Source organism: Polyodon spathula, chromosome 5, assembly GCF_017654505.1.
Source record: "Polyodon spathula isolate WHYD16114869_AA chromosome 5, ASM1765450v1, whole genome shotgun sequence".
Classification (NCBI taxonomy): Eukaryota; Metazoa; Chordata; class Actinopteri; order Acipenseriformes; family Polyodontidae; genus Polyodon; species Polyodon spathula.
In genome coordinates this window covers 13,393,568-13,412,244 of record NC_054538.1, presented here as the reverse complement: position 1 = coordinate 13,412,244, position 18,677 = coordinate 13,393,568, and the positions used below count along the sequence as shown (strand labels likewise).

Sequence of the window (18,677 nt, the reverse complement as noted above, 5' to 3'; positions counted from 1 at the left end):
TTCACTTTTCTTACCACCCATGTGAGCCAATGTACACTGTAGACAATATACAGTGTACAGTCTATATATAACAAATCTATATATTTATATCTATATCTATATCTATATCTATATATATATATATATATATATATATATATATATATATATATATTGTATAGACTTTATATTTTTTTATTTAATATATAATATATATATATATATATATATATATATATATATATATATATATATATATATATATATATATATATATTTAGCAGTGTTTCAATATATGTTAAGTCTTCATTGTGTTAATGGTATTCATCCCAAGAAAGAGTACAGCAAACTACTTTCTAAACAACAACACCAATTTCAGTCAAGTTTTTAGAACAAGTATCAATATGTTGAATAAAACACGATTATCTAGCCAGATGACTAGGTTTTTGTGTCATGGTACATTCTTGAGAGATCCATCCAGTAAAGCTGTGTGGAGTCGTGTGTATAGTTGTTTCTGTCCTTTTAGATTTACAGTACTGACTTTGTGGTATCTTACTTGATCTAATCTACCAACTGTCTAAGTTATAAATACTACCATGGATGAAATCATTAAAAAAGGAACTTTTCAGGCATTAACACATTTTTACAAACACAAATTCATTGTACGCTGTTTTTGTATTTTTATTTCTTTCTAGTGAAAGCTCCCAGAGGCACATTCACTCTTTACGTTCTCTGGATAAATTCCAGGCCAGTAAATCTAATCCAGTGTGCCTCGGGGTAGTGCTGGCAAGCCCAGATGACACAGTGCTGTGGCACCGAACTCAGTGTCGTACTGTGACAAGGTCAAAGCAGAGATCTCTCAGCAGTGAACATGCACAAGAAGAATGTGGTTAGAATGTTCCCTTTAGAAGGCCATCTTTGTTGCTGTTTTTGTGATTTCAAATAGTGTAACATGTACTCACTTCTGTTTTTAACAGCAAGAACAGTCAAATGAAGAAGAGGCCTGCCTCTGCAGTAGGCTACAAGAGACCAATCAGCCAATTTGCACGGGTTGCCATAGCGATGGGAGCTCATCCTAGATATCGGGTAGGTGATGAATGGGGACTGCTGGGATGGTAACCGGCCCAGGGGACTTCCCACTAAAATTGCCTTTTTAAGCCTCAGTGTTAAACAAAAGGAATGAAGGCAGAAGAACTGGGTGTACCTTTAACTTAATGCACCACAGTGTAAGTAAAATGTAGATCTTAAAAGGGAACACATTCTATATTTGTTATATAAAAAATTAAGTATTGTGTCAGATAATTGCCATTTGTTGTATTTATTTAGTTATTGTTTATTGGTATTACTATTTTATTTTGTAATGAGGAGAACTATAGTGTTTTTGTCAGTAATACCTTTGCAAGAGCATTCGGTTTCATTTCTCAGTGACCCTCTCGGGTCACATTTACAGATCTCTTTGACTATTGTGTTGAAGCTCTTGTTGTTGCTTGGTCTGAACAGAAAGACAACACAGCAATTAGAGGAGGGTTTCATTTTTACTGCAGACAATTGTTCGTTTTCTTTCCTTCTTTCAGTAAATACATTGCTTTGTTTCTGTTTTTATACTCTCTTTTTTGGCATTTTGTATTTGTGCAATCTCACATTATACTTAATTGGTATACAGATCTTGTAAGAGACTGGAGCACTGATGCACTATAAAAAAGGGATGTAATCTCAACCAATGTAATTCAAAATAACAGTTTCACACAATGGGGAAGCCACTAAAAGGAATATTATTAATTAGATTCAGGAGGACGTGGAAAGAATATCTTAAAGCAGGAAGGTAAAGTTAAATCTAGAAGGGACTGACATGTTGGCCATAATGACCAAGCGCATTCTTATGTATACCAAGAAACAAACATTGAACTGACCTCCAAAAGTTCACCACATAATTTGTGAATCTTATTGTGAGATTTTCTTCAGAGTTTTCTGTTACAACTTAAAAACGGTTTTGGCTACACCTGTCAGTGTAGAATTGGGGGATAACATGCAGGTCGAGACACAGCACACATTGTCAGATTGTCTTGTCTGATCATATAAATAAAACATCATCCTATGGCTCAAATTTTTCTATAAATTTACATTACAAGATATAATGCATATTTTAACAATTAAATAGTCAGAATACATAAACTGTGGTTATAAAAGAGAACTACCTCAGAGGTTTAATTTAGTTTGTTCCATACTGTATATTCAAGAAGGCTGGTGCTACGTTTGCTTTTATTTTTCCCATATGCTGTGCCTCAGAGTTCCTTCTCTATGAAACGGGTTATGGTGTACAAAGAGAAATGTATGGTAACACTTACACAAAAAGCTCAATAAGTGACATAGGTTAGTAGATGTCTTGATTTATCTTAGTCTGCACCGTGCACTCTGTGTGCTCGATGATGTCAGCACAGTATTGATGGCACGTCTGCGATGACCGATATTGATTTGTATGGCTTTTACCTTTTATTATTAAAAGCACTTGCTGCTGCAAACATGATGCCCTGGATACAATGGGTAGTACTGAATTAATACATGTGACATATGAATTAGAGGTAGCTTTCTATTGCATGCTTCTCACAATAATACAGGAAAGGTGTCCTTTGGAGTCAGCAGAGTGGAAAATAGCAACACCAGTTTAGAGGAAATAGGCTGTGGCGTTCCCAGCACGTCCTTTCCAGCAGAATTCACTCCAGACTGGAAAATATTATGCTCAAAGACAGGTTTAGGTAAAACAAATAAAACACCACCCCTTTCAGAAACAGCAGGTTACAGAAAATAATTAAAACTAGCGTTGCATGGGCCAATCCAAGTGGTTTAGTATTCTATATATTATTGCTTTGATAATTTATAAAATTATAAATGAGGTGCTCAAGTTAAAGTACTGACAGGGATAGTGAGTGGCATTCATTTATCCTTTTTAAAGGACAGGTATGCCAAGTGTCTCAATTTTGAGGTTTTGTTTTGGGTAACATTTAATTTCATTCAAAAAATATCTATAGATTGAAACCTACTGACCAGATATTGTATCATTACATTTTCTATGAATGGGATTTTATGAATGGGATTTTATGTAAAAGACATGCCGTTGCATCACTTGTGGTGTAAGGCAAAGCCGAGTAATACTTTTATGCACACCCATAAAAAAAAAATCACAAAAACAAGAATACTGATGGATATTTTTGATATTTTGTTAAAAGCAGTTTGTCATTAGTTGGAGCTAATTAAAAAATAATATACTGAGGTTCTATCAGCTTACTCATTTTATATAAAATGGACTGTGTTCCTTTTTTTGACCATATACAAATGATTATCCATCATTGACACTGCATATTTCCACCTGTCTGGGCTAATGCAAGCTGCAATTTGTAAATAGTCTGCTAAGTGTTTTCAAGTGCTGTGGAATTATTTAGTTGCTGTCAATAAGGGCACACTCTCTGTTCATCTTCTCTGGGGAAGATAAGGATCACTGCACCATTTGAATAATCTGCTACTCACTGTATAGCAAGGCTATTTGTGGGTAGCATTGAAATTGATTTTACACTGACACAAACGATCAAGCATAGAAAGAAGCAGGATGGCACAATATGTTGCTTGATCCATCATTACTAAGGCTGTATTTTTTTCGCTGTTATCACAGATTTCACAATTTCTGTTAAATTACCCATTACAGTGTAATATGTAGTTCCCTGTGAAAACTCCCATTTCTGAAAGAATAGTGTAAATACACATTTTTATCACTTAAAAATAAATACAGCAAATGTTTGCCTTATTGACACAACCAGTTACACTGAAATTATTAACCTGGTAGCTGGTGTAGTTTGCTTCTGGTAAATGACTGAACACTTCATAGAACTGCACAATTTCTTTAAAATACATCACAGATTGTTCTGCTAAAGATCGCTCTGCTCAGTACAAGAAATGAAAATGTCATGTGTCTCGTTATTTTTACATTTATTTATGTTTTGTTTGATAATTCACTGATTGTGAAAATGTCTTCACAAAAAAATATTCTACAGTTTAGCATTTACTGTGTTTCAGGTGGGCATTTAAATATTTAGGACCATCATTGGTCATTGTAGCCACTGCCATTGCAGGAGCATCTCGATTGACACGTTGGTCATTGTAGCCACTGCCATTGAGGGATGAGAAGGTTGAAGCACTGACTCCCCTAACGAAGTGGAACAAATACAGCATCTAGGGCTGCATCCCATTAGTACTTATCTGCAGAGGAAGTTGTTTGTAGAAGAATTATGGTTTTGGATACACATTTTGAGAGCTCTGATTTGGCACTGTGTTATATTACTTATTGTTTATCTTGGTTTGAGTCCCAGGCAGATAATCTAAAAATGGAAATAGAAAATTCGAATTGAAAATGAATGAAGGTTTCCAATACGTTATATTGTCCTGACGGGTACTTAGTTACGTGATTAAATAATTATGTCATTTAATTTCCATAAAAAAATCAACGTGAAAAGATGTCACTACCACTCTATCAGGAGGCTGTTTTACTTTTCGAATCTGCTTTGGCACCTCGAATCTGGTAGTTAACAACCAAGCAAAGCAATTGGATGATTCTAAAAAATTAAACCAAATACTTTTCAGATTATTTCACATATCCTTTTAGAATTTTCTTATGAGCAAAATAGAGGACTGCAAGATTATTAGAGCCAATGGAGAAAATACACATTCTGACCCATAAGATTAGTTTCTCCTTGTTTGACTGAACTCTCTTTATTGTAGGCTGAGAACATCATGTTCCTGGAGTTGGATATGACTCCTCCCACTTTATTTGAACTGGAGTTCCCCCGAGCTCAGCCAGAGCACGACCTGGCCCTTCGTTTTGGCAGGGATCTGATGCTCAATAACTCTGCATACAGGGAGCATGCAGCCGCCTCCAGGGTCAAGAAATCAAGGTCATGGTGAGTAGAGTGAAGCTCAACCATCGTTGAGCATGCTCAGAAATTTAGTTATCGATTGTGGATCTATCTAGACATTTCAGGAAACATTTCTCTGCTAAATATATTGTTTTGGTTTTCATATGATTGTAATGTTACCAGGAGTATCTCGATTGACACGTTGGTCATTGTAGCCACTGCCATTGAGAGGTGAGGAGGTTGAAGCACTGACTCCCCTAATGAAGTGGAACAAATACAGCACCTAGGGCTGCATCCAATTAATACTTATCTGCAGAGGAAGTTGTTTGTAGAAGAATTATGGATTTGGATACACATTGTGAGAGCTCTGGATTGGCACTGTGGTATATTACTTATTGTTTATCTTGGTTTGAGTCCCAGGCAGATAATCTTAAAATGGAAATAGAAATTTTGAATTGCAAATGAATGCAGTTAGTTATGGATTGAGGTTCTGTCCATGCAAAAGCATTTCAGAAAACGTTTCTCTGCAAAATATATTGTATTGGTTTCCATATGATTGTAATATGTTACCTGTTTTGATAAAACCCAATCAAAGTAGGGGGACGAGATTCACTTGTCATTCTCCCAGTCCGAGCTTTTACATCTACCTTGTAGACTGGTCCTTATATAATTATCAGGAGCCACCAGTCTGAACAATCCGTCTCTTTCTAGGTCTTCTCTGAAGAGCCACAATGTTATGGGAGATTTAGTCTCACCTGAGTCTGCAGGCCTTCAGTTGATTGCTTAAATGTTTTATTTATCAAGTGCTTAATTGGGTTTAGCATGGGCCTGGTTGCTGGCAACTGCTCATTTAGTAAAATATTTCAATAAGGTACCGGTACTTCTAAAAAGCAGGAATGCAGAGTGCAAACCAAGTAGAATCCCTTCCCCGTACTTTTTTTTCCCAGAATTGGTCACATTTGTACTGTAACAAGCTGACCAATGTTAGAATATTGGCTAGAGTCTGATATGGGATGCTGCTCATTCATGTATCATGTTCTTTTGGAACTTTCTTGTGTCTGCAGGAGTTAAATGGCTAAGTGGCTGCAGGGTTGTCATTATTCACTTTATACATGTGGGTTGTAGTTGAAGTACCATTCAAATGCGGTTAGTAAATTGATTTTGCAGTGAGTATATGGATAGGATGCTGAACATGTGTAAATTAGAGGGAGGTGGCTTCTTTAATTCCCTTTTTATTTTCTAGGTGCCGACCACCAAGGTTAGTTTCTTCCTCGTCTTCAAGCTTCTCACTGGCTTCTGGATCCCAGCATATCCCTCGTTCACAAGGGCCCTCAGCATCCTCACATCAATGAGATGCACCCTGGCATCCAAAGTGAAGAGCCCAGTTTAGTCCAGGGGCCACCAGCTTCCTTTTGAATCAGCATCTGCATAAGCTTGCTTTCTTTTTTTTTTTTTTTTTTTTGAAAAGAGCAAACTTTATGGAATACTTATTACTAAGAAGCACTGGACTACTTCTATAAGCAAGAAAATGAAAAAAAAAAATCAGGAAGGTTTCTGACATGAGCCAGAGGCCGTTGAAGCTCCACTGTGCACCTGCACAATACATCCTTAACTTTACTGCTAATCACATGGTAGTGCTTCATTGAAGGCTCTCACAGTGTACAGAAGCATGTCAAACACGGCACATCAGCTCAGCTCACCCTGTTTTAACAATGCAAGCCTATTAGCAAGGGCTGCTGTTGATAGTAGGAGAATCGCTCTGCTTTTCCTTGAGAAAAGCAGCACTAACCTGAAATGACTTGAAAGCTTATCAACGCATTGTGTATTTTTTATTTCAATATGAGACAAGCATCGTAAATAGCACAACGTCTGAGGTAAAATATACTGAATTAATGTAATTTCTTTAGTGCAGAAGGAACCGCTGAATTTTGCAATTCATTATATATAAATTGCCCAAAGCTCATTTGAAGTAAAACCCATTTGGTGAAAGGGATGAAACTTAAGCTTTCAAAGATAAGCCTGTGGCCTGCCTCCAGCGTGTCATCTTACAGACGCATGCAGGGCAGCAACTCTGCACAGTGTCCACGTGCTTACGATGCTTAAATAATGTTGATTTGATCGATGAGGATTAAAACAGTCGGATGTCCAGTTTACAGCTGGGATGATATTTTGCTGATCTGTAGCTGTTCTGCATAGCTGTAGCTGTTCTGCGTAGCTGTAGCTGTTCTGCGTATGTAGCTATTCTGCGTAGCTGTAGCTATTCTGCGTAGCTGTAGCTATTCTGCGTAGCTATAGCTGTTCTGCGTAGCTGTAGCTGTTCTGCGTAGCTGTAGCTGTTCTGCGTAGCTGTAGCTGTTCTGCGTAGCTGTAGCTATTGTGCGTAGCTGTAGCTATTGTGCGAAGCTGTAGCTATTCTGCGTAGCTGTAGCTGTTCTGCGTAGCTGTAGCTGTTCTGCGTAGCTATAGCTGTTCTGCGAAGCTGTAGCTGTTCTGCGTAGCTATAGCTATTCTGCGTAGCTGTAGCTGTTCTGCGTAGCTGTAGCTATTCTGCGTAGCTGTAGATTGTATACCTTCAACCTAAAGAACAAAACCCAAATCATTCAAACGAGTGGAAAATTCTATATTTTTTTATTTGTTAACCCTTTACAATAGGTTGTTAGAATTACAAAGAAGTAATCTTCAAATCCTGATGAAATCCACACTTACCGTATTAAAGGAATTGCCTTCTTCCAACTCGTATTCATATCCATATAGGAAACAACGGCAAATTATTATTGTCAGTATTGTTTTGGTTTCCACATTGAGTAGCTCTTTTAGAAAGACAACTTTAGTCCCTTTTTTTTTAAATCGCACAAGACAGCAAAGTATAAACCTTATCATCTGTCACGACTACCTTTGTGAACGGAGGTTAGTTTAAAAATGAGAGCTAGTCTGCACAAACTTAGAGGCGGGGGATGTACTGTTCAAGGGTGCATGACAAAGTAGTGTAGTTTACCAACAGTATGTGTAAAATTATGCTATAAAATAAGAAAATCAGATCCTGTTAATTTCCAATCCTACATATTCCCGAAATGACACTTGATGACAAACGTGTCCACTAACTGTAACAGTATTATTAATGTGCATCTTTTTTTTCCCTTCTTGCTAATACCTCTGGTCAGGTTAAAAGGCTAGAAACTGTTTTATAAGGTGAAAGGTATCAAGTCTGTTTAACTGTTTTTGTAAGCTATGTTCTGTACAATTTTATTTCAGTGTATATATAGAAATTGTATATAGAAAATAATGATGTTGCAATGATATAGCTTTGAAATAACCTCAAAAAGGATATTTAACTTTTGTTTATTTAATTACCTAAGAAACACTGGACACTATGTACTGTGGTAGGGCCTATTGGTTATGTGAGATGAAAGATAATGTGAGAATAGTTGTGGAATTCCTTCGATCTTGTGTATATGACATGTACATAGTATGTTTAATATCATTCCTCTGTCTTAAAACACTTGCGTGAGTACATTATACCCGTTTTCGCAATGCTATTTGTCCAGCCGAGTGAGAACTAAACTGTGAAACTCCAGCCTCGCAACACATTTGAATCTGTCTTTGAGCCAAATAGAGCCAGGGGCCTTTTTCATGATTTTCATCATTATGTGGATCTGTCAGTACACTCGAGGAAGACAAACAACATGGCATTCAGCAAGTTGGAGGAGAGAAAAGTCAATTTCAGTAGTGTTCAGTAATAAGTGAAGAAATAAAACGAAGAAAAACAACCATCTACATCCAGCCAGACACATTCACAGCTTGGGCTCTGATTTGGAAAAATAACCAGGCTCCTTCTAAGCCGTTACTGGGATGTTGATATGTAAAAAGTCACCGATAATTCATGGTCTCAATATGTCATTCAATAGTGAGCTGTGAATTTTCCTAGTGATTTCTGATTTTACCTTTTAAATTTCCATGAATCGATTTGGAATGATTGCTCAATGAAACTTTTCTTACTTGACTGAGAAGAAGCAGATGGGTTTTCATGAGTTATTTCATGGCATTTTAATTCAATCCTTAGAGTAGAAGTTTATTCTTGGCTGGATCCCAGGCAAACACATGAAATGACTAAAAGATAAGCTGACTATGTCTTTAGCATGAAGTGTAGGATGGGGGATTGTCATGAAGAAATATAACACAGCCCACCTAAACATGCATGCTTTAGTTGAGTTCAACTCAGATTGCTATTGATTTACTGGAGTTAGGAGTTACTGTAGTTACTGTAGTTACTGTAGTACATAATATATGTACTATATTGAATGGTTTTTGGGGCGGGGGGTGTATTACACCAGTTTCCTCAATCAAGTATTTGTTGTCATTGTTTTGCAGACCAGCTGACTTTTGGCTTTCCACGAAAAAACAATCATTGAAAAAAAAAAAGAAAAAGCTTATGAAATTCAGGGACCTTACCATCTTTATGTGTCCATGCAAAACATATTAATTGATATCCCTTATATAATAATTCAATCATTGCTTTTTACATGAATTCCATGAACTTAAAGCTTCCTCAAAGTTTCCACGCCATGGTAAAATGTTAATTTAACTGGGCCCTTGGTTTCTTTCAGGTGTTGCAGTGGTGACAAAGCAGAACCTCAATGTTTCAAAATGTAACCAGTGATTACAGCGCTCCTTATTTGAAACACAGCATTCCAGAGGCTCAAGGCCATGAAATTAATTTTAATGAAATAGCAGCAGCTACAGTATATTTATTTTCTCCCCAAGGTTCATTTATTGCTCCCCCTTTTAACATCACTAAATTAGAGTAATTATCATATTTAGGTGGCATTTTTAAGATCTGCCACTGTTTAGTTTGCTAAAAATCGACCCTTATACATCATACCTCTTATTATGAGATTGGTCTTTGCAAATGGCATTTATCAGGAAGGAAGAGTCACAAGCATACAGGTTCCCAGCATAACATTGAAGAAGCACTATACTTCTGTGCAACCCGGTTTCATTTGATCTGGGTAAAATGAGAAAGCCTACACTCCAACAGTTCAGAGTTTGGCTGAAGATAGGACAGACAGGCTTAGGGTTACATTAGTTAATAAAGGGGAGGTTAAGAGAATGTCAGTGAGGGCAGAAACGTGCACAGTAAGCCTCTCACTAAATAATGTATGTTGTTTATTGACACTGTTTCACATTACAGCTAATCTTCTACCAGAGTCTGCACTGGACAATGGTGTGTGGCTATTCTGCCTCATAAGTCAGCATCTATTACTACATTAATTGACTCCAGTAATTGTTGAAAGAAAAACATGAATTAATTATAAAAGCAAGAGGGAGTTCAAGTCACAAACATGGGATCCAATCTGATTCCCCACTGGTTTGTCGTTTCATGCCTCACATTCATTCATCCTTGGTTAAATTATGCCTACCAAGGAACATGTAGGGGTTTGCTTGAGCATTTCCATCAAAATGGTAAGGGATATAGCTGAGGATGGAAGCTAATGAATTAGAAAAAAATGTATGTGCTGATTAGATAACTTTCATGTACTATATGTATGTCCAACATGCCATACATATTTATTATTATTATTATTATTATTATTATTATTATTATTATTATTATTATTATTATTATTATTATTAACTGTGAAGATGTAAACATAAATAAAACAAATACAGTAGTGTAGTTGCATATGCACAACTATGCAGGGAAATTATATAATGATGTAATTTCCCTTAGACAACTGTAATCTTGATCATGTCATTCCTGATCATTATCACATTCATTTGGTGTAAATTGAGCAGTGCCATGTCAGATGAATTGTGCTATTTTTGTAAAACTTACTGATTTTCCATACTTCCATTCCTTTATTTTAATAAGTGTTTATTATTGAACTGAGTTAACTGACAGTTATCTTTTGCCTTTAGTAAGCTGGGAGAAAAGGCCATTGCTCATGCGCATTTCTAATTCCGCACGTCTCAGTATAACTAGCCTTCTAAATGTCTTGCTCGCACAAACCAATATAAACACTTGTAAACACTGAAGGTGCTTCTGATATAATGCTTAGAAATATATTTCTGACCTGGGGAAAGAAAAACGCCACCACCCAAACGTGTTGTATAATAGAAGGGTTTCAGTATTTCTGTGTGCAATTATACTGTATGTTTTAATTCCTTGTCTTATATGTGTGCCCCGTTGAGGCGGTCTGCTGTGTTTGACACAATTGTGTGAGAAGACTGTATTGGGAACAAAAGAAAAACCATCTGTAATTTAGATTTTGAGCAGGAAAAGGTTAGGGCCTTGAAGAGGACCAAATTTCTGTGCCTGTTTCCATAGCGATGTGTTCTGAATCGAATTGATTTCATTGTGTGGCGGTCAGGCCTTGTCCTTACTATACCTTCCTTCTCTTTTCATTCTTTTTTTTTTCTAGCTATTATTTAACATGCTATGGAATTCTGCTGCACTGTAAATTCCTGCTGGAAATTGAAATATTAATCGAGCACTATTAAAAATAGAAAATTACCAATAAAAGAAATATGCTTAAAAATGTTTTTGTTCAATTATTTATTTACATTAAGTTTGATTATTTTCTAAATTAATTAAAATCTCTCCAAAATTAAAGCAGAATCAACATGTTCCATCAGTGATGTCTTATCCACCACCATACTGTCTTTAAAGAGCCATCTACATGTCCAGATCATACCTGTGCAATGTAAAAAAGCACAACAAGCACTATTTTTTTTACTATCACTCATATCCTAGGCAAATCATAAGCAGCACCAATTTGCATGCAATATAATGAGTTTTACAGTTTTTCTTCTTATATCTAGAACGAAACTCCATCACAGAATGTCTTCTTTTTCCTGTGTGTTGCAGTATGAAAAAGCTGCTCTTCAAATTCGGTTATGTGGTGAGATGCAGGACTTCTTTTTGAACTTATTGTGATTTATCACATACGTTGGTGCTATTTTACCATTGGAATGGTACGCATAACTAAATTGTGAAGAAAAAAAACACCATAAAATAACAAGGGGAAAAAAAATGATTAGGAAATAATTAATATACTGAATTAGCTGAACAATCTCCAGATTGGTGGCACGTGTATCCATTCCTTTCAAAGGTTATCTGTTGCATTTAACCTTCCAGCACTGCATTCGTATGTAAGTGAGAGAAACAAGTTCTTTCCAAGTGATTGACAACCAGCTCTCTGGTCAATAGCAGTTGTCCTATTTGTGACTCAGTTCAGAGGTGTCAGCTTGAATGATCTCTGTGGCACTTTGCTGAGCATTTATTAACATGTAGTAAACAACCTTCACCAGCACTGAAAGTGGCAAAGCACCAGCACCAGTCCAAGTCAGAGGGTATGCGATAAGCAGTGTTGGTAACCAGATAGAAATCTATGGTGCATTTTGTCTGTTATGGTGGATTCTTAATTAGGCTGTCTAGCATTTTATTAGTGACAATGATTATTAATATGGCAATCCTAGTAGGTCATCATGTTGCACAGGCTTGAAGTGAGAAATAAATCTCTTCTTCAACAGTTCCATGAATGGTCTGAGCTTCCACATCTTGTCCTTAGGATCCATTTTGGTGTTGTGTGCCCAGTGGATAACCTCCTCATGATCTGGACCAAACGCTCCCTCCTCATGGCTGTGTAATCCAGCTGATTCTGCACATCACCCCCACTCCCAGTACACGAAGTTATAACCACTAAGAAGGTGGATTGCAATGAAAACCTTAATTTCAGAAATGCTGATTTGGGGTTCTGGATAGTTAAAAAAAATAGCACATATCAAGTACATTCCTCCTTCAGAAAGTTCAAAACCTTATTGTCAAAGATGGATTCAAAGATTGATACCTAGACATTTTGCAGAAAGCAGAGTAATTTGCTATAGGAAAGAATGTATCGCTGTATCCAGGTGGTTCTTTTGGGGTATTTTCTTTGTCCTTTTTGGCTGCAGCTCAGGAACATCATTTTTTGTTTCATTGAGGCCCTCATCTCTTAGACCATGGGTCTCCAATCAGTCCTGGAGGGCCGGTGTTTCTCCTGGTTTTTGTACCAACTGTACCCTAAATTAATTGATTGGACCAATCAAGCTTCTAACAAGCACTTAATTGGCCCAATTAAGTAATTTAGGGTACAGTTGGAACAAAAACCACCTACAGCCCTCCAGGAGCGGGATTGGACACCCCTGTCCTAGGTGCTCCCGACTGTCAAGAACTGCTCTGGATCTCAGCTGCCTACCACTTAGGTTGTCCACCAAACCTCCCTCGTCATCACAAGACAAGTCCTCGTCCGATTGAACAGCTGGATCAGGTGGTTCTAGATAGACCTCTTGTGCATCTTCCTCTTCAGCCTCCTGCACAACCAACTTCCTAGAGAGCCATCAGTGAGGTCGTAGACAATAAAAAAAAGCACTAATAATGTTCTGATCCCTCCAAAACCTACTGTAGTGTGACCATATGGTAACATCAGTGTTTACGTTATCAGGAAAAGAATAACAACTGGTCTTTTGGAAAAAGATTGTTTTAAGTTATATTTATAAACAAGTTATAACACAAATGAAAACGTTTCACAAAAAAATTTGATATAATGACATAATTTTCCAAACTTACCAAAATCGTACTGCCGTGTTTGGTGACCAAACAGAAACATAGAATGTCTGCTGCTGTGTATGGCCTATGTGGCCAGGCCACCAGATTCAAACAATGGAATGCAAACATGACTTAGGGAAGGCAATGATCACCTAGAAGTGTCAGGATATTAACAGAAAACATGTTACTCCAATAGTACTCACATGTTCAACAATGTGGCAATGTTCTTTAACCTGATGGATAAACAATGCAATGCTGAGCTCTGTGTAGCAGTGCAGATCTGTATCAAAAGGTCTTGACTTTGCCAGGTTTAGCTACTCAGCTTTTAAACTGTGCACTGCTCTCACATTCAAGAGCTTGACAAGGAGGAGGTTTGTAATGCTGGTTTCAAGAAGCTCTCTCCATTCAAATCACATCCCACCGGACGTGCTGCAGAATAGGAAAGCCATCTGCAGCAAACTCCACTGAAGCTCAGGAAAGCGAAACAAAAGTGAACAAAGGGGGAAAAAAGCAAAAGCAAAATCTTTTTTTTCAGAAACAGAGTGTTTGTTTTTGCAGAAATGCATTTATAGCTGAGATCTGTAACACAGGCATAAGTACCAACCTTCATAAATGCATACAGTATGATGTTGCTTTTTATTAACATTTTATAAGATATTACAGCATTTTTCATGTCTTTCTTTGGTCTTTTTTTTTGGGGGGGGGGGGGACGACACAAAACTACCAATATAAATCTTAATTAACATACTCAACATACTGTATATCTTCAACAGATGCACAAATTGGATCACGTTTTATTTTAGATGCTTATTAACAGTCAACAACTAGTTTACTAACATGTTAACTAAGGTTGTTCGTAGTTGTTGTTTTTAACCTAGTGATAAACTTATACAATATAAAATGAAATCTGATCTAATGTGTTAAACAATAGCACAGCCAAATTTTTAAAGCTGCTTTTAAACAAATGTAATCACGCTTCTATGATATGATTGATTTGGAGTTGATAACCACGAAGAAGGGGTGCTCAAATTTTACTGAACAGTTTAGCAGTTATAGATAGGTTACTATATAGTATTTTAACTAACCATAAACAAACAAGGCACATTTTAGTAATATTCATTAACAGTTAATACTTTTAAAATGTTCCCCTAAAGTATGTCAAAAAAACTGCAATAGCGGTCTAATACCGGATACACACAAGCACTGCTATTGTACAACTACTGCCTGTGTACTAACATGTACTGCAACTGAACTTCCATTACTGGGTCATTACATATCAATTACATTATTTATGATATTACCAGTTGCTTTATTTTTTTGATTCTGCGCTACATCTTTTAAAATATAATCTTGATTTAAAATAAAAAAGATTTAAAATCTTTGTCCAAAATTAGGTTCAGCAGCAGTGCAGCTTCCTTATTCTAGTTCACATCAAAATGAATATGTTTCTAGCAAATATAATTTGTGATCTGTTTTGTCAAATTCTAAAACTAATATTCTAACAACATAAACTCAACAACCTCCCTTACTGCTATTACAGTTTTTTTTTTTCTGTAACCCATCCACAACTATAATGTCTTTGTTTGTATAAGGATATTAATGTATCTTCTGTTATACGTTTGATACAGTTCATTAAAAACAATGGAATTGTAATTATACAACAGTAATTTGTACCCTCAAGGGTCCTTTCTGAAAGGTTGTATATAAATCTGTGTTGCACTGTGTGTTCAATGTAAGGTACAAGGCTTATTTCATGGAGGTTTCCTTCCAACTAATTTTACAACTGGGGTAGGACTAAAGCATAGCAATACAAAGGATTCCCTCAAAGTTCAACCTAATTTAATGGTGGCTTCCATGAATGCTGTAATTAGCTTATATCATATTCCACAGACATGATGATGCTTGTTAACTAAGGCAATGTTTAATCGCAAACATTGCCATCGCTGGGACTACCATCTCATTAAAAGCTGTAAATTGATTTCTCACAGCAGGGCTGCACTTCTCCCAGCTAGACTGGAATACATTATGCTACACCAACAAAGAAAAGCAGCAGTTTACTTGTTGTGATGTAACAATAAATATACAGTGGAGTCCATTTTTGTATTCATGGAGCCAGGCTTGTAACCACTGTTGCCAGTTGAAGGATTTCTCCATCAATACCTACAAACGGATTGAGAACCATGTATCTCCACAGCCCAAAATAAAGTTCACTGTAGGGTGTTTATCTTGTTTATTTATATTTTGCAGTTTACTGACTGAAAGCACCCTTGAACATTTGATGATACAATTGGAAATCTTAACAAGAGAACCCAAAGGACAATAATGTTACAAAAATGTTACAATTATACAAAACTAGAAAGAAACAACATAGATCGACGAGTGATATTGTGAAAATGCATTGACACGCTGAAAAATGAAACCATATAGGGTAGTTTAAAATAAAGACATTATTGTGGAGACAAAGAAACAAAACAAAAACTTAATCAGGTGGTTCAGAAACAGGGTTTTCATATTTTTTTCATTTTTGTGACATATATGCCACCTAGAGGACATCTGTAAACACACACATCACACCCTCCGGAGCCTGATCATTAAAATACGTTTAATTTTGGTCAATTGTCTACATTTAGATAAGCCACCTGGAAGGGATTTTGAGAATAGGTCAACATTTTTACTTTATTTTCACTCCTCCTTTCAAATCTAAAAATATGGCTTCTGCACTGCAACAAAAACACCTATAAGACATAGTCCACAAACATCTAAATTAAACACATAATGGAACATTTAAAAATAAATTAAAATTTGAAAAAATAAATAAATAAATAAATAAATAAATAAATTAAGGTTGGGGTGCTGCCCATCTGTTTTAGGCCAAGAAGTAAGTAATTTACAGAAAAAAAAAAAAAAAAATTTTAATTATAAAAAAAGGAGGAATTAAAGAGGATATTTTTTCTTTTTTTTGCATTACACACTGACAAAAATAAACGAGAATTTATAACAAAAAGCTACAAACTATGAGACTCTGTCAGACTTTTAATTGGTTTAAATGCATGTGTAGTCAAGGGTCTCACGACTTTAACTGTTATTTGAATACATGTTTTTTTTTTTTTTTCTATAGTGTTTCCTTCAATGAATTTAATAAATAGAAGCTGTGTGGAATTACAGCTCTCAACAACAGCAGGCTGAGGCGCTGAACCTGAAAGATGACGGACAGAAAATCTTTTCAGCCTAGAAAACAGATGGAAAAGAGGGGACTTGATTGAAGGCTATAAGACCATAAATAGTATAGGTAAACTTAACCCAAGACATTACTTCAATTTTACCACATAGAGTAGAACAAGAGGGCATAAACAGAAGCTGAGTAAAAGTAAGTTTAAAACATTAGGTATTGTGGAATCTTTTTTACGCACAGGGTTATAAATGCATCGAATAGCCTACCAGATGCCACAGCACTTAAAACACTGGTAATGTTTAAAAAATGACTAGATGCTGTCCTTTTAAATTAGATTACCTTAGCAGTGTGCTAACAAGGGAAGATTCTTGTCGGCCAAATGGCCTTTTCTTATATTATGTTCTTTCACTTCTAAAAAATAGACAGCACTCCCCTCATCTGTGTGGTGTTTGGTCAAACTGACTGGAATTTGTAGGAGGTGTCTTTTAGGATCATGGTTATAAAAAACAAATTAATATGGATTTATTGGTACAATAATACAAGACTTTTAGCACATTATGAGTAGTATAGAACAACTAGTAGTCAAATTATATATTAGCTGCAATTATTTTAAAGTTAGAAGTATTATAGTAGAACAATGTCCTACATGAATTTTGAATTTTTTTTTAAAGAAGATTTGCATAGCCATTATAGACTTTAACACAAAGGTTTTTATCTGTTTTGTTTTTAAATTAAAAACTGACTATTCTTTTTAGTAAACATTTAAATATACTATATGTGTGTTCTCATACACTGCTACACACATGTACATTTGAAGGCAGCAATGTTTTCTGTGAATTTCTGTGGTTTTAATGCAGGCTATTATTTGTGCCTTGGTGGGCTTGGACTTGAATTAGTAGCAGTGGGAGAGTGGGGAAAATAAGATGGACACATAAGATGCCTTGCCACTATGTCTGACACAAATTATAACTGTGGCAGAATGTAACTAGCTTCTTGCCCAAGTTTAACTCAGGTCTATCCCACATACAAAGACCACAGCATGTATACTGATGGTATTGTTGTCCCTGAGAAGTCTATCTCAATTGAAATCTGCTTTGCAGGTATAAGATGGAATTTGTAGGGAGATATAAAGCTTTTTCCTCTCTTGTTGCCTCTATAATCTTTTAATTTTCAGTGCAATCCATATTGATGAAATCAAGATCTCATTGCTGGGGACCACATAGTCAATTTGCAGGACTGCAAACTCAGAGATTCATTTGGCCATTTTGGAGCAATCATTCTGTTGAAAAATAAACCTGAACAGCCATACTGCTAGTAGGAGGTCAAAGTGAAAGCCACCTGCACCAGGTGGGTTAATAATTGTGTACCCACTGTCCTGTTTCCTATAAACAACAACACAAGGATTGAACATGGCACAGCAAGTCCAAAGCAAAAGAAGCAAGTATAAAAATAAATGCATGCCTTGCACAAAATTTGCTGCGGTGCAAATTTCTTTAGTGATTTTTGTATTGTATAATAAACTGTCTCCAGTAACTAACTGAATTGATTGATATCAAGATGTGTCTGTCTGTTCTACAAATGGAGCCCGCCTCTGCTGGCATAGAAGTTTCTTTTCCGGTTATGTGTGGTATTGTGTTAGATTACCTTTGTCCATAATCCAGGCTGGATAACAGCATAGCAGAGGTACATTTTGTATGCAGGTTCTCTAATTTTTTCTGAGTTAATATTTGTTCATGTTCATGCTCTCATGATGTTCACAAGCCATTTTTTTGTTTTGTTTAGCTCTACTGCCATATTTCAGTGCAGTTGAGTATTTTTGTAACATGCGTTGTGCAAAATTGTCAAACAGAGTGTGAAAAACAAGTAGAAAACCGAACGAGTCTCTCTGGGAAATGAGAGAAAGTGGTTGCTATGGTTAACAATCTGTATTGATCACATAAAGCCAGTCTCAGTACATTTATTAGTACCTTCTTAGGATAGATAAAAATTAATATGGTTGTTACATGTATGCTTTTTTGTGTGTGATATTTATTTTAATCTG

At 36.1% G+C, this 18,677-nt stretch overlaps 1 protein-coding gene across 1 annotated transcript in view; it reads left to right on the top strand.

Annotated features, from left to right (window-relative positions):
• LOC121315585 (kinesin-like protein KIF3C) overlaps window positions 1-6,353 on the top strand; it is a 62,680-nt gene extending 56,327 nt beyond the window's left edge. The window contains exons 6-8 of the mRNA XM_041249811.1: window positions 957-1,065; window positions 4,747-4,925; window positions 6,124-6,353. Coding sequence (XP_041105745.1) covers window positions 957-1,065; window positions 4,747-4,925; window positions 6,124-6,232 — 397 coding nt within the window. The 3' untranslated portion in view covers window positions 6,233-6,353. The remainder of the gene's footprint in view (window positions 1-956; window positions 1,066-4,746; window positions 4,926-6,123) is intronic.
• The last annotated feature ends 12,324 nt before the right edge of the window (window positions 6,354-18,677 follow it).